Here is a 17,426-nt window from a genome sequence, read left to right as displayed (position 1 = left end):
CATGTATGGAGGGGGAGAAACTGAGAATGGATCGCCTGGCTTTATCACATTCGTAACTAGGCAATTCCAGCTAGTGCACCTGTTACCCAAGCTGCTGAAACATTGACGGATTACCAACGAATTTATGGATTATGCGAATCAATTTATGCTGTGCAAACTTTGTCGGAACATTTCTGGAACCCAATAAAGACGACAATAAAACCGACAATGATGGTAGAAAAATAGTGATTTAAATAAATGTTAATGGCTTCGTACGTCAGTCAGCAATAACTAATAGCTTAATTCATGCACGTTTACAGCATACGGCAGTCGAGGGGAGAACAGGTTGTTGCTCGAGGGGTTACAATAATTAGCTATTAATTTGCAAGTCGTGTGATTGTTGACTGTGCTTACATATTTCATATTATTTAGGTAGGTACCTATCGATGTCGCTTCTATAATGCGGAGAAGAATTACAGTGACACAGTTGATTGGTCGGTCGTGATTGCCAATTACGATTACTCATACCGCAAGTCGTTTCGAATTCCGATCATTATGCAAACGAGATAATGCCGGCCAACGTGATCTCGGATCAATGAGTTGTCATTTCCACTAGTTTTTGTTATTGTTGGATTGGTACAGACAATAACAAGATTTCTATTTCTATTAAATTCAATAATCGACTCCTCAGTCCTTTATAACCTTTAGTTTGAATCGTTCGTCTTTCTTCAATAAAATTTCCCATCCGAAAAAAAACTTTTATATTGTTGCATTTTATTATTAGGCTATATTACTGAGTGTGACAAAAGATAAGGATGTATTGCAATTATTTTCATTAGAATATGTTTTAAAAAATCAATATACTAACAGTAGAATTCATGAACAACGCCAAAAAAACTAGGTTATGAAACAACATAATTATGTAATGAGATACTGAGTTAATTTATTTGAACTTTTTGGTGAAATTGTAACTTCGATGTTCTCTGTAGCAGTTTTACTCTGTCGATTTCATTCAGTCTTCAAATCCTCAAATGCTTAAAAAAATATGTACTGAGAAGGCACCATATTTGACGCAGTTTAGGAAATTTTGAAAATAATGACATTTCAAAAATAATCGCGAAATGAATTCGCTGAGTATTCTGCAAAACGAATTTTCTACTTAACTATTGTAGAATGTGTAGAAATTATGAAACTTTGAAATATAAGTGTTTTTCATAGTTTTATAATCTATTTTTATTTGGTACTTTCAAGTGTTCTTCGTAGTGCTGCATTCACCTTTCGATCACAACATGTTCGTCAGTCCCGTCAGTCCAGATGCGTTGCGCTTCTGATAGAACTTGCGTGTTCCTTGAGAACGGCACAGCGTTCTGCCGGGTCCCTTGCTGCAGCGCGACCGCATGCACTACTTCCATCTCCTCCAGAATCTGTCTGAACTCTTCGTCGAACCAATCAATCCTTCGACTTCGGATAGTTTTGGGGGCAGTTTAGCCATCAACATATAGTGGTTAGAGTCGATGTTAGCGCCACGATATGTTCTAAAGTCTGTAATGTCGGAGAAGTGCCGTCCATCAATCAGAACGATTTGTATATCGTAAATAGAGCGTTTTTCACAGGCGTTAATTCATAGGACATTTTGGACTATCATTAAATTGGATATAACTTAGGAACGAAAAAAAAACATCACATTCTGATACTTTCAGAGATTAAGATCTCCTTTTAAAAATATTTTTTTAGAAATTTTTTACGGCTCGGGTATAGTTCTTCTTCTTATTAGCAGCAGAGCCGTAGCGTGGACTCCCAGCGCCCTTGACGAAACCTTTATTAGGCGCCCCTTACTCAGATGTTAAAAAAAACGTGTTATGAGCAGGGAGATTTAATTTTGAATTTTTGCTTTATGAATTCCTAAAACCTCTATAACCTGCATATGTTCCAATAGGTAGAAAGTAAGGGTTTTTAAAAGACCAGAACATTTCTAGAAATCCGCTGAAGTTTAACGATTTTCTGAAAGATTTAATAAACTAATGCAAGTAAAAAAAAGATCCAGAAGTGTGTGGATTCACGACAAAATAAAAAGGATTTAATTAGGAAAATAAAATAGCTCTCAATTTTCGCTTGCTATTCGATTTTGATTGCTATCGAATAAAGTCACATCAAGAATAACCCTTTTATGAAGTAGATGACCATTAGCCCTTTCGATGACGAAAAATTCAATTTCGGAGTGGCTTGGTTTGCAAAAACTACTGATTATTCAATGAACTTCAACTTTGGAGTGAATTGGTTGATTGTGAGAATAGCGATTGGTCCAAGTCGTATCAAGAACAAAACAATTCCGGAATGGGTTGATTGATGGCCAGAATAACCAACGGGCGCTGTTCAGATCAAGGTATATGAGTTTTTGAAGTGGGTCTGACGGCAGTTTGGTGGCACTGTTTGTTTTGGATGAACCAATAAATTTCTACTTTAAAGAAAGTCGGTTACTGATCCCCCCCCCCCCCCCCCCTTTCCCTAATCTGATTTCATCGTTACTGAAATCCCTCGATGCATATTCTCATATTCAGCATACCATCATTTCGAATACTCTTTCCCGCTAAAAGCATTACCAGTTTATAAAGATTCTTCTTCTTCTTCTTATTGGCATTACATCCCCACACTGGGACAGAGCCGCCTCGCAGCTTAGTGTTCATTGAGCACTTCCACAGTTATTAACTGCGAGGTTTCTAAGCCAGTTTACCATTTTTGCATTCGTATATCATGAGGCTAACACGATGATACTTTTATGCCCAGGGAAGTCGAGACAATTTCCAATCCGAAAATTGCCTAGACCGGCACCGGGAATCGAACCCAGCCACCCTCAGCATGGTCTTGCTTTGTAGCCGCGCGTCTTACCGCACGGCTAAGGAGGGCCCTTTATATAAAGATTACACTGGATCAAATGCGATCGCATAGTTGTCGGCATAAAATGAGCGAATTTATCTCAAATTTACACAAAGTACTTCCGTACATCTATTATCAGATAACGGTTTGAATTTTTAAGTCGCGAACAAAAACTATATGTATTTGATTTACGCTTCGCCTTTGGCTTATTGACGTCCTTATCTGGGGCTCCTTCCCCAGAAGCTTGTTTCGTGCTCCTTTCCATTTGCATTTCCTGTTCCTTCCTTTTCCTTCCACTTTCTTTTCCATCAAGTAAATAATGAAAAAGACATTCCCAAATTAGGGGACTATGCCAACGTTCTGATACATTGAAATGTTATGACCCCGGGAGTTCCCAGTAAGGGACTAGCCTAGACCCCAAGCTGACCAAGTCTGACCAACGGCAGCTTCCGGGGCGCAAAATGCCTCCTTTCTGCCAGGTCCCAATGACTTTATTCTTAACACTTTACCTTTTTGGCTTATTCAGCGGTATGGGCGGCAATGAGATACAGTGGCAATGGCTTGGTCAGTTAGCAGTGGCACTATCGCAAATGGCGTTAGGTACTGGCGCGACGTGTAGCTTGATGGTCGTTGGTCTGATGATCGTCGAATGACCCGGCGGCGTCCACGAGGTGTTGCTTCTCGACGATCTAATGACCGAGATAAATTCCGGAATTTTCATCCGTTGACGGAAGCCGATAACACGATGTTAGTTGGCAGTTTGGCACGATACGTGAGAAAAGCTGGGACGAACAATAGCTGTCGTTATCAGGACTCCGTATGACAAAATGGCGTTCGTGGCGTGGTACCGCCCGTCGGTCCGGGCGAGGAAGTACCTTCAGAAATACGAGTCCCGGCACCTCTGGGCAGAATGTTAGCAACCTCAGTGATTCTCACTTGGCAGATCTTGCCAAGCTAGGGGACGATCGGCTTCTTCACTACGCACCGCTCACTGGAAGTCGTCTGCCGACCGGATAGTTTTGGTCAACGGAAGTCGTATCGCAGAGCTAGGGCCAACAGTTGTCAACCCCGGAAACCAATAACCAAACGTTGGCCAGCCATGCGTAATTCCTCGCTCCGGAAGTGCACTTAGGCACGCGGAAAACTACCAGCAACAGGACGCCGATTTGCAAGATGACGTTCTCGTGTTAAAGCCTGTCCACGTTAAATTTCGGACACTGAGACAATGTCCAATTGATTTTTGGCCATTTTATCTCTTTGGATAAGAATTAAAACCAGCTGCAAGAATAACATAAAGCGGAGAGATTCAACTGTCATGTAAATTGATCTCCTCAGTGGTTTGTAAAAAATTTTAAAAATCGCAATGGATGATGGGTGTCCGAAGTTTAACGTGGACAGGCTTTAATAACAGCTACAGTTGGTGAGAGGTGTCGAAAAGGCGCAATCACCACACAGGCACGTAGCTGGATTCCCACTTCCCGAACGTCAACAATCGGACTGACTATTTGGGCTGATTTACCACTTATCATAAAATTTCGAGATTCAGAAGGAATGGAATAAACTTCAAAGATGCGAGTTGGCTGTAGGTTCTTAGTATCTCGTACCTCGACTGATCACTATTCCTTTTTTCATCGAAGACTCTGGAGCACATAATTTTGATAACCGTATTCATTTGCCACCCACTTTGCCTGTTCTAAAATTACGATTAGACACTTACTTGACAAATTATTTCCCTGCATACCAACACCATACACAAAGTGATACCATTCGGTAACAACTTGTATCAGTTATTGACGGAACAGGGCCTTCCGGAAATACGTCAAATGATTGATTATATTATGTAGTCCCCGAGAGAATCGTAATAAAAGGTTAAATTTGTATCACTTTGAACCAGTGAATTTTCGAATAATTTTTAATCATTTCCTATAGCGGAATTCTGGATTTTGGCGCCCCCTAAGGCCAGGCGCCCTTGGCGGGGGCCCACCCGGCCAACCCCACACGCTACGGCGCTTTTAGCATTGCATCTCCCACTGGGACATTGCCGCCTTGCTGCTTAGTGTTTATTTAGCACTTTCACAGTTGTTAACCGCGAGGTTTCTAAGCCAAGTTACCATTTCTGCATTCGTATATCATGATGCTAACACGATGATGCTTTTATGCCCAGGGAAGTCGAGACAATTTTCAAACTGAAAATTATCTAGACCGGCACCGGGAATCAAATTCAGCCACCCTCAGCATGGTCTTGCTTTATAGCAGCGCCTCTTACCGCTAGGCTAAGGAGGGCCCCATAAGTTACTCCGGTTTCTCTATCTATATGATTTTCTTTTCACGGTGGAAATTTTTGTGAAATTTGTTTCTTCCAGTTTCATAATTTTTGTCTGAATTTGGAAATGATTTTAATGGACATTTGTCGCAATATAAGAAATGAGAAGCTCATTGGTACTATATGGTAACAAATTCAGAAAAAAATTTAAACTTTTGAATCCTCGGAAGTGCTTTCCTTCTGGTATTCTAGCAATAAGAGGCACTGCATACAACATGGCTGGTCTAAAAAAAAATTTTCCAGTTAAAATTTTGTTCCGAAGACAAAGTTTTGATTTTATTTTCATAAGTGTCTAGACACTCAATATATTTGCTACATTCGGTTTTTTTTTTCAATCTTTCGTTTATTTGGAAGGCTCATTTGCCGTGAAGCATTACGGAGCCGAAATCAAGTTTAACAATACATTTCTCGATTCTTATACATAGTGTTAGTTTTGGAGAACCGAAAGACTTGCGGTTTAGTCGAGGTTAAGGAATACAATAATACAGTAGGAAAGGAAAGGATTTTAGGGTGCTTAAGTAATTACGATCTCCCTCCTTAGCCGTGCGGTAAGATGCGCGGCTACAAAGCAAGACCATGCTAAGGGTGGCTGGGTTCGATTCCCGGTGCCGGTCTAGGCAATTTTCGGATTGGAAATTGTCTCGACTTCCCTGGGCATAAAAGTATCATCGTGCTAGCCTCATGATATACGAATGCAAAAATGGTAACCTGGCTTAGAAACCTCGCAGTTAATAACTGTGGAAGTGCTTGAGTGAACACTAAGCTGCAAGGCGGCTCTGTCCCAGTGTGGGGATGTAATGCCAATAAGAAGAAGAAGAAGTAATTACGATGCTGATGTTCACAAAGTTGACATTACTCGCATTTTTACATCTGTAACGGGACAAACAAACTTTTTTTTGGGAGACAACGACGAGAGGAAGACATACGAAAGGGATTAACGACAGACCTTTAAATTTACAACAAGAGGAAGACATTCGTAATGCGGTACGACAGACAAGGGAATGGGCAGACAATGATTAATACATTTAGCTTGAATGCCTTCAATTTTTGATCTGGCTTGATCTGGATTGAGTTTTGAATATTTAATTTCGCTAGACCAATTTATTGAAAGTCCATACCTGGTGATAATACATATCTATTAGAAGGTTTCCAACTAGAAGCTTTCGGCATATGTGAGAAAATTATAGGCAGAGTTTTAGAAGCACTCGGGGAAGTTTTCCATTTTTGCAAGTAGTGGAAAGGAATCCAAACTTTTCTGCAAATCTACTACAAACGAAACGAAGGCTACGTCATTAGGCGGAAAGGTTCGTGTCATCTGCAAAAACGATTTTTGACACCCCGATGGTAAATCAGAAGAACCAGCTTTTGCATGTATCAGCCCCCTGATAAAAAATATTGTAATCTGCGTATTTTAATCTGCCTGACTGGTGAGTTGACGCCTGGAAAAAGGCGACAAACATAGCACTGGTCTTCACAAGTTTAAGTTCTCACGCTTCCACGGGTCTGCTGACCGTCAGTTAAGAGCTGTGTACTTAGCTAGTAGTGTAGACCAAAGTCACTGGATATAAAGTCTGGCGGAGTGAAAACGGTTAGATTTTCTAATCAGATAAAAAAATCTTTTTAGAGTTTGGTGACATTTGAGAAAGTTCAAGCTGTCGCACGATTATTGCATTCACCAAAAAAACACACTTTTTTCACATTATATTCGCGATAAATCAAATAAAATTTTGCTCAATTAGTAAATCCCAGACCAAATTCCTTTATCCATTTCGTTGGACTCTAGTATTTTATATTTTTGGATAATTTTCAAATATATTTATCAGCACTATCTCAATACTCTCCATTGGTTCAAGTCCATTTGAAGCGTCATGTTTGATTGGATCCCACAAATGACAGTTCGATTGGTCAGTGTCTTTGCCAGTCTTTATATCTAGTGACTTTAGTGTAGCCTTGATACTTTTGTCCTTCTGACATCAACTATAATGAGGGTATGCTACCTATGCGGGCTGCATGTATCCCCAAGCAGGTCCTTCCAAAGCGACCGTGTGCCGCTCAAAGTGCACTAGCCTAGCCTGGAGTTGGGTGACATCAAAACCGGCATAAGCGTCTGTTTCCTATGTTAGGGGCGGACCAAAACAGCGTCTGCTCCGTAGCGGGCAGCTGAACAAGAAATGCGGTGTCAAGTAAGCTATTCCTATGATGGCAGCCCCATCAAGTGACTAGATATCGCAGCGATGAGGTGATGTACCGAAAAACAAACAATCAACCCCGAAAAATGTAATTGAACAATCGGCAAAAGACACATCAACTAATTGGATGGATTGGAGCACTGTCAAATGCTTTCTTTTGATATAGAAGAGCAACCCAGTCGAATATCCTTCAGATTTTTGACCTTCGGGAACTCGCGCCGTTGAAAAAAGTACAACACCTTCGAAAAAAGCACGCTTCTTGTTCACAACAGAAGCGGAACTGCGTGAGCGGTCCATGACCAAGCGAGTCCCGGAAGGTTAAGTCGAATGAAATTTGTAACTCTTGATAACTGATAAGTTGAATACCTACGACGAAAACCGAATTTCTCATCAGTAAAAATTTAATTCTAACTAATATGAGACATCATTGTATTCAAAATAATCTTCTCAAAGAGCTGGATTTTTGTTCTGGTTTAAAATTGGAACAACTTTGGCGTATGACAATTGGAAACTTCGGGTTAAAAAAAATAAATGAAGAACTTTCAGGACGTTTGTTGATACGAATATAGAAAAAAAAACCATCGATCCGGAGCTTTCATATTTTTTAATTTGCTAAAAATATATCTTACTTTATCCAAATTAGCTCACGGTGTGCCTGTGACCGTTATTAACGAAAAAAATGTCCATCCATTCTGAACTCGCCTTTCGAAAGATATAATATCCAGGCGTCTGCTATGAAAATTTCAAAATATTTCATCTAGGGAATCGAAGGTTATAGCAGTTACAAATTTAATGATTTTTGCGTTCGATATTTCTCTAATATGCAACCATATATACCGTGAATTTCCTCCTGATTACATCCAAATAAATTATCATCAAATATGCAATTTGCAACCTCAATTAACTATAACCTAAAACCTATTCTTCGAATAATAGAAACAAAAATAGCAAAGGATGTATCGAAATAACATTGTACTAATATCAATGACAAAACAGACAATACAATCACAATACGGTATTCAAATTACAGAATTATTGCACTTCAATATCCTAATCATACCAAAGTTTGAAAATTGTCTGTGACAGACAAGTAACTACACTCTGTATGATGATTCTGCTTTTATTACATATGATAATAGTTGGTAACATAGAATACCGCGCTGAAACAATGTTGTCTTTCATGGGTACTGAGTAGTTAGTAAGACTAGTAGGGGAAAGTGGGGTAAGATGGTCATATGGGGCAAGACAGCCAACGTTAATTATGCCTTAAGTGAGCATTATATTCACATTATTATTACAAGGGATGATTTACAATAATGTAAAAGGGCTATACAACTGAAAAATGCACTTTGACAACCTCACTTGTTCTTGTAATATTGATTTGAAGATGGTTTAGTTGAAATCCGAATTTTCTTATAATTTTCTAGTTACATAATTTAACAATTGAAGCCTAAATTGCTCATTTTTCAGGACAAATTGATATTTACCGAACCTTTTATATAACTATAGCCTATATATAATAATAATTTGAGGAGATTCACAGTAATTAGGTTCGATAGGATATAAATCTTTGGATATACGTCGGCCTGGGGCGGTATTGCCAACTGTATAGGAACAAGGTCATCTCCAGGATTAAGAGTCGCCTAACCCTTAAATGCATTCAAAAAATGATCAAAATAGTTTCTGCGTGAATCAGAGATGATTTAAAACAAAGGATATGATTTTAACAGTAAAAAATAGTTTTAGGCAAATTCTGATATTGTCGTAGTGCCAGTTGTCAAGAAATCAACATGAAAAACGACATTTTTAAACGAAGCATCATTTGAACATAATCCATAGAAGTGCAAGAAATGTGTCCCCTATTCTAAATAAATTTAGCACACTTTTGATATAGTTTTTGGTCCATGCTCGTTTTGCCCCGAGGGGGTGGTCATATTGCCCCATATGGTAAATATAGGTATCATAAAAACACCTTTTTTAAAACCAGTTTATAAGATACTGAAACGTTATTAATCAGTGTTTGTTGATACTTACGTCAAAGACCGGTCATCATAAAGGTGTTTCATGGACAAATCAGCAGAATTTGAAGGAGTGTCACTATTTTACAAGGGTTACCGCTTAGGATGGCCATCTTGCCCCACTTTCCCCTAACCAATATTTAAAAAACAATGTGTATCATTTGTTGTCAGTTATACAACCATCATCCAGTTCGATTAAAGCAGTGGTACGAAAACGAGTTCCATTTGGAAAAAAATGGGGAAGGCTAGACCGCACGAGGAAAACCGCCTTTTCTGTAATTTGAATACCGTATTGTGATTGTATTGTCTGTTTTGTCATTGATATTAGTACAATGTTATTTCGATACATCCTTTGCTATTTTTTTTCTATTATTCAAAGAATAGGTTTTAGGTTATAGTTAATTGAGGTTGCAAATTGCATATTTGATGATAATTTATTTGGATGCTGCATCGGCAGAATATAAACAATATAAACAAACTTTTGTCTTACCTTTGGAAAACGTTTAGGCGAACGATGTTTTCAATCATTTAGTAAACTGAATTCGATCATTTAGAAGTTTGTCATTCTTTAAGCTAAATTCTAAAGCTTATGCTAGAGCCTTGCCTAAAAGTTTGTTGTTTGGATGTCATTTATAACGAAGTTATTGCGACAGTAACTTAGACTAAATGATTGAAATTTTGCTCTCATTTAGTAGAAGTTACAGGAACTTCGTTTTTAGTGGAATTCGAATAACAGTTAAAAAAAAGGGAATTAAAGTGATTACAAAAATGACATCATGTTCATCACTTCAAACAACGGTTTGATTGGCGAAGTTTGGCGGTGGACCTCTATGATTATTATTAAGACTCTGATTAACTTTAAAATGTCCTTAATAAAGACACAAAAACTTTGAAATCACCATTTGCTAAAACACAGATTCTTGCCAGCAATTACTTCATTTTACCATAATCATGGGTAGAGCAATGCTCAGATTGTCCCACCCAGAAAAATTCATGTGTAGGACATGTCCTACCACTGACCCCAGAGCACAGACAACGTAAGTTTTTGATAAAGTACACTGTAGTTCGACACACTTTAATCGACAGATCTCGGCGAGTTTTTCCAGACTACCAAAAATTAAGAGAATTGGTTGAAAAACTAAAAAAAAGACATCTTTCCCATGTTTGGGGCTTAAGGCAATGAGTGAGGTTTTGGAAATTTCTTCTAGGTCTGCGGAAATGTCAGCGCTAACATGTAGCATAAAGCAGGCTTTTTCTAAGCCCTTCAAGTTCATTTTTATTAAGATGAACTTTCAATAAAATTCTTGGTAAAGCGCTCTCTGGAAAGAGTGAGAGATTTCTTCTTCGTTCTAATTACTTGGACAGGACAGGAGTGAATCCAAGCATTTTTTTATTATTTATTAACGTGATTTTTAAGTTTGCACAAAGTTCATCACTAAATCCAAGCAATTGTGAAATTTCCATCTTGATATTATCCATTTATTTATCATCACTGGGTAGACCTCTTAAGATGACTTTAGACAACCGTTCAGTTTTTCGTCGTACGTGACAAACTTATGCTGCTTCCTAGACGATGTTATGCTAAAGAAGGCGTTAGCGATCGTCGAAGAATCCGGCAAAACGCAGAGTCACCGTTCCAGGCAATCTGAAATTAAACCTCAAAATTTCATTTCACATACCAGAAAACTTGGCAACTGATAACAGAAATGGCGGAATCCTTTGCTTCTTCGAATTATTCGAATCGCCTTAATTTCAATTTCATCATGCTCAGTTCGATAGGCAAAATATTATTATAAATATTAGAATTAGAAGGAATATCTGACGTTCTTGCAGCGTTCTTGCATTTTCTCTGCGCTTGGGTAAAGTCTTGAAACTTTGTTTCTTTGCAGGAAGTGGAAATTCAGTCAGAGCCTCTCCCGTTTCTCTTATTTTTATTAATGTTCATGAGAGCTTGGAGACGAGACCTCCTAGAGTTCTAGGAGCGTTACCCCAGAACGGTGTCTTTGCAGGATAACCACCGCTTGTCGAAATTATACTTCCGCAAACGGGTCCAACGTAAAGACGAAGGTAATTGTAATTTAAGTTTAATTCGAAACATGAGACAGACCCTAAAACTTCTTTCAGCAGAGCAAAAACATAACCGTAGGCATTAGCATTAGCATTAGCATTGTTACGATGTAATTCGTAGATTGGACACTAGTGATACTCATGTTTTACTTTTGAGATCCTTATCTAGAATGCTATCAGAAATCAAGAAGGGGAGTGGTCCTTGATTCCAGTCTTAAACAAAAATAACAAAAGCATGAGGATTACTACTCCTGGCCACGCCCATCTTCACCGTAACTAGGGAGAGGAAGGAAGTGTTGATGTAGTACTTACTTAACGAGAGGCCACCGACTTAGCGACACCCTCATAAGTACCACGGAGTTGGATAATGAGGAAGGTATTCGTTGGGTCAGGATTTGCCTGCAGCTGGCAATATAACCGTGGTAGATCTTACCCCGTAACACACCACGTAAAGGTATCTACCCAGCATTGCGGGTAATAGAGCAAAAACATAACCGTAGGAAACAAGAATACAATGCAATCACAACGTCTTAGGTAAATACGAGGAAGCCAAAAATTGACAGCTCGAGGTAACATGACTACTTTAAAATAATGTCAGACAAATTTCATATCTGGAATAATCTTGTTTTACAAACTCAAACTAAATCCGGAAAAAAGATAGCCATACCATCAAAGTACGAAAAAAAAATCATGATTAATTTAATTGTACAGCAGCTGCAAAAAGGAAATGATTAGTGCGGTTATTCAACTGAATGCACCTATAGGCAAAATAATGTAGATATGTAAAGCAATTTTTCAACGTGTTTTCAATCACACACAATTCCGCCAATTAAATGTGATTAAAAAATTAAGCCAATCGTTGTAATGCTGATTATCCGCACCAAGACGATTTTTTTGATGGATGGCAATTGAATACATTATTTTGCGTCCGCAGCTATCAATGGACTACACTTTACCTAGCAAAACCAATTGAATCGACATTGCCAAACGCGTTATTATTTCTCCTTAAAGATGCACGTTTTGCAAGAAACAAAACCATCATTAATAGATAACCTGTCTTCGTGAACCATGACGTTGGTAAATTTCCAGCTTCACGTATTTCAGTTGCTATATGGCTACGAATAGGCATATCGCCATCGCACAAGAAAACAGTCATCTCTTCTTTTATAGGTCAAACTAATTATCTGACCGATAAGAACCCATAAACTTTACAGCCAATCCGAAGTATATAGCAAATCAAGAAAATCAATCAAACCTTCTATCCGTTAGTTGCTTCTCTTTCTGCATGGCTCGATTCTTTTAGGTTAATTAAAACGTGAAATGTTTACTCACCGACGCCGTTACGCCACCCAGGACGGCAAGATTCCGTTTGTGCTTTCCAACCGATTTATAGCGTGTGTGAATCTTCCGTCCCACCCAAACGGGAATTCCTAAAACGATACAAGAATTGATTACAGGAAAATTGCAAATCAAGGATTTGTTTAACTCAGTAAAATGATAGACTACCTATGATCATCGCAGGCACGGCAATTCCGGCAACCAGGGCTATCCCGAGCGGTGCCCCCACCAACGTTCCGAGCTGCCACAGGAGCTTCTTCTTGCGCGACCACGGCTTCTTGCCCCAGAAGGTACACCCGGAGGGGCTCAGATAATGCAGATCGCTGATCTCCTTCATACAGAGCCAGCAGAACTCCGATCCACAGATAGCGCAAACCATATGGTTGCAGGAACCGTCATCCATCTTGACGATCAGCACCTGGCAGCGGGGGCATGGCTTGATGTCGTCCTCTGCGTAAAGCGGAAAATTCGATTAGAGCGAGTGGATTGGTCAATGGATCAATTATGTCAATGACCATCCGGCGGCACCGGCCAAACGGTCATTGATTTCATTTTGAATTCAAATGCAAACGTATATAACGTTATATGGTTAGTTGTACAATACAATGAATGAGTGTTAATGATCATCTGTTATCGTGTATATATTCGGTAAGCAAACAAAAAATACTTAATTTTGCCATGTTCAAATAATCGTTCATAACTCAAAAACGGCCAAAAATAACAAACAGTACTACAGCTACCACTCAGTCTTATCTCAACACATGCCGTGTAAATCCCATCGATAATGTCTAATTGATGCATTACAAATTTGTCTACCGGTCCGTATGACTAAGTCAGCTTCGCCTCGCTAGGGGCAAGGTCTAATTTGCAATTATAACGATCTTTGGCGTTCTTCTGGCGATACGGCAATTGAGAACAATTTAGAAGCCAATCGGTTTTAATCGTCTCGAGTTTACTATCGGTAGCGCTCTCCCCCTGAGTGCAGTAGTAATCTATGGAAAAGGTTTAGTTCAAGGATTGATTAGTTAAAGGCACGCGGCTGCAGTTAAAGGCGGCCGGCGTTTACAATTACATAACCTAGGGCAACGTTTAGCTGAAGCAAAGGCGTACGTTGAGAAGATGTCATGGTACAGTGTCCCTTCTTTTACTACTAATGCAAAATGTGCTATTGATTCCTAGGTAATAGTTGCATCTTACTGTGTGGTTATTTGTTTCACATTCTGCATCGATTTACGTTATTGTGTGATTTATGCAGAACTGGTGTCAAACATGCCACGAGTGAGTCACATAGACGCAGTGAAACCTTTGTACAAATTATAGTTTAATACGTAAACGTTTTTTCATGTCTTTATTAAAGACACTTTCAACTCGAGGCTGGATTGTCTATATTACAAGGGGTCCTTAAAGCACTTTACCGGTAACAGGAGTGGACAAAGCAGTCGAAAATCAATTCAAGCACATAACCATCTTTTTGATAGAATGTCATGAAGAAACAACCATAACAGCATATTTGGTGTAAAACGAAAATGACAAGCGCATATGATTCTATAAATTCTATTTGATGGTAAACCATAAAAAGCTGCCACATCGCTGGTGTAAGAACGAAATCGTCCTGCATCTACGTTTTTTCCGAAGCAAATTCCGGGAGTGGCCACATATGTCGGAAACTCTCTCATGGATCGTACAATCTCGTGTTATGAGAATGTAAGAAGAAATAGCAGTTGAAAGACATGCATAGATCAATTTATAAAACCAGCAAGGCCCCCTTAGGAGTCGTTCCCGTTTGGTCATTGTCTCTGGATTTATCACATAGATATTTAAATATTGTAATTCGGTTACAATTTGGCTGGGGTGGCTGGGTTCGATTCCCGGTCCGGTTTAGGAAATTTTCGGGTTGGAAACTTTCTCGACTTTCCTGGACATAAAAGTATCATCGTGTTAGTCTCATGATATACAAGTGCAAAAATGGTACTTTTTCATTTCTGGATCAATATGACTTTTATATTTAGTTCGTAAATTTTTCTCAATATACTAAGAAGGTTAAGAGAAACGAACGAGAAGATTTATAGGACCTTATCATATTACAGTCAATCGTTTTTTGATAGGAACTTTGTGAGCTGGAATAGATTGCCAATCTCTATTGAACTAAGAACTCTCTTGCAGAGTAAAAAAACTAATTAAATTGCTATAAATGGCCTTATTTTCGAATAATGTTTAATATTTGAGAATATCATACAATTTAGTAGTCAAAATGAAACTGCAATTATTCAGTGTCCTAATTTTTCAGTAAGTTTAGTAAAACATGCACTAAGTACTGCTTAAGTCATCTTATATGTGGTGAATATTAGAATAAATAACACGAAAACACAAAAAAAAACAATCAATCACAAAAGTACAACAAAACAGCAATCTCAAAACGAAATACGATCAACAACTCCTTACTATGGTGTGAACCATGACTTATACTACCGGACGGTGCCCTGGTTGGACTCTGGCGGGAAGCTCGGGCTGCATCGCACGTTTGATCCGGATGCCACTCGGCCTTGCAGTGGTAGCAGAACTGCACGTCGCATCCCGGCCGTTCGCAGCGTATCCGCGGGCAGGATGCACACCCATTGGCAACGACGGCATAGCTGCAGTCCGGGCCCGGACACCAACGGGAGTCCGGATCGGCCAGTAACACCCGTCGCACCATGAAGTCTTCGTATTTGGTTATGGCAGCGGGGAACGCTCTCAGCAGCGTTTGAATGTCAGTCGGGTGCATCGATTCCGGACACTGCGGACAGCTGATGTCCGTGCGGCTTTCGGAAATTTCGATCATCAGGTAGTTCTCTAGGCAGCCTCGACAGGCGTAGTGTTTGCAGTTTAGCAACGAGTAGAACTCATCGCCGCCCGACAGATTGTCGTAGCAGAGGGGACATTCTTCGGGAGATTTGTTGCTACTCACCGCCGAAGCTCCACCGGAACCGGCCGTGCTTTTACTGTGCAGACTATTAGACGACTTATGACTATTTGGCGTGAGTTTCGAGGTGGAGATGCCTCGGTCCAGGTTTCCCGGTGAATTGCCGGAATGTTGCGAGCTGGATTCCGGGTTATGCTGTAATAGATGGAGTGAAGAAGAAATTGAAGATTAGTTTAATTGATAATTATTGATGGTCAATGTGGTATGGATGGCTCTCGATGTCATATTTCGCACACACATTTGAAAAAAAAATGAAAAAACAAACAATCTAGTATTTAAGCACCTCTAACTTCCTTAAAACAATTTATGATACCGTCATCGAGGGTAACAATGGGTCAAATGGAGGTGAGAATGGGTCACTGTTTCAACTACTTAGAGTGCTTGTAGAATAAATTAAATGTACCTGAGGGCAAGAAGACTAAAATATGAGAGACCTTGATCTATTATTGTCAGGGGGGTTTTCTATAACTAATTATCCTCAAATTTGACCTGAACATTATTTGCATATCACAGAATATTGTGGCCAAATTTCTTAAAATTTAGTCAACAAAAACCCCTCTGACAATAATCAGCTATGGCAGCTAATGCACGAACACGGTTTTCCGGATAAACTGACACGGTTGATCAAAGCGACGATGGATCGGGTGATGTGTGTAGTTCGAGTTTCAGGGGCATTCTCGATTCCCTTCGAAACCCGCAGAGGGTTACGGCAAGGTGATGGTCTTTCGTGTCTGCTATTCAACATCGCTTTGGAAGGGGTAATACGAAGAGCAGGGATTAACACGAGTGGTACAATTTTCAATAAGTCCGTCCAGCTATTTGGCTTCGCCGACGACATAGATATTATGGCACGTAACTTTGAGAAGATGGAGGAAGCCTACATCAGACTGAAGATGGAAGCTAAGCGGATCGGACTAGTCATCAACACGTCGAAGACGAAGTACATGATAGGAAGAGGTTCAAGAGACGACAATGTGAGTTCCACGCCGCGAGTTTGCATCGGTGGTGACGAAATCGAGGTGGTAGAAGAATTTGTGTACTTGGGCTCACTGGTGACTGCCGAAAATGACACCAGCAGAGAAATTCGGCGACGCATAGTGGCTGGAAATCGTACGTGCATTGGACTCCGCAAGACGCTCCGATCGAATAGAGTTCGCCGCCATACCGAACTGACAATCTACCAAACGCTCATTAGATCGGTAGTCCTCTACGACACGAGACCTGGACGATGCTCGTGGAGGACCAACGCGCACTTGGAGTTTTCGAAAGGAAAGTGCTGCGTTCCATCTATGGTGGGGTGCAGATGGCGGACGGTACGTGGAGGAGGCGAATGAACCACGAGTTGCAACAGCTGTTGGGAGAACCATCCATCGTTCACACCGCGAAAATCTGACGACTGCGGTGGGCCGGGCACGTAGCCAGAATGTCGGACAGTAATCCGGTGAAAATGGTTCTCGACAACGATCCGACGGGCACAAAAAGGCGAGGTGCGCAGCGGGCAAGGTGGATCGATCAGGTGGAAGATGACTTGCGGACCCTCCGTAGACTGCGTGGTTGGCGACGTGTAGCTATGGACCGAGCCGAATGGAGAAGACTCTTATATACCGCACAGGCCAATTCGGCATTAGTCTGAATAAATAAATAATAATTGTGCTTCCCGTGTCACCTTAAAAAAT

General features: G+C 40.0%; 1 protein-coding gene across 1 annotated transcript in view; it reads right to left on the bottom strand.

Annotated features, from left to right (window-relative positions):
* Positions 1-17,426, bottom strand: part of LOC134225947 (E3 ubiquitin-protein ligase RNF19B-like) — a 198,116-nt gene that overhangs the window by 68,209 nt on the left and 112,481 nt on the right. Inside the window, exons 4-6 of the mRNA XM_062706409.1 lie at positions 15,231-15,885; positions 12,957-13,238; positions 12,783-12,880 (exon numbers count right to left, since the gene is read on the bottom strand). Coding sequence (XP_062562393.1) covers positions 12,783-12,880; positions 12,957-13,238; positions 15,231-15,885 — 1,035 coding nt within the window. The remainder of the gene's footprint in view (positions 1-12,782; positions 12,881-12,956; positions 13,239-15,230; positions 15,886-17,426) is intronic.

The sequence above is a fragment of the Armigeres subalbatus genome, chromosome 1 (assembly GCF_024139115.2).
Source record: "Armigeres subalbatus isolate Guangzhou_Male chromosome 1, GZ_Asu_2, whole genome shotgun sequence".
Classification (NCBI taxonomy): Eukaryota; Metazoa; Arthropoda; class Insecta; order Diptera; family Culicidae; genus Armigeres; species Armigeres subalbatus.
The sequence above is the reverse complement of the archived record's forward strand: the minus strand, read 5'-3'. Positions and strand labels throughout refer to the sequence as shown.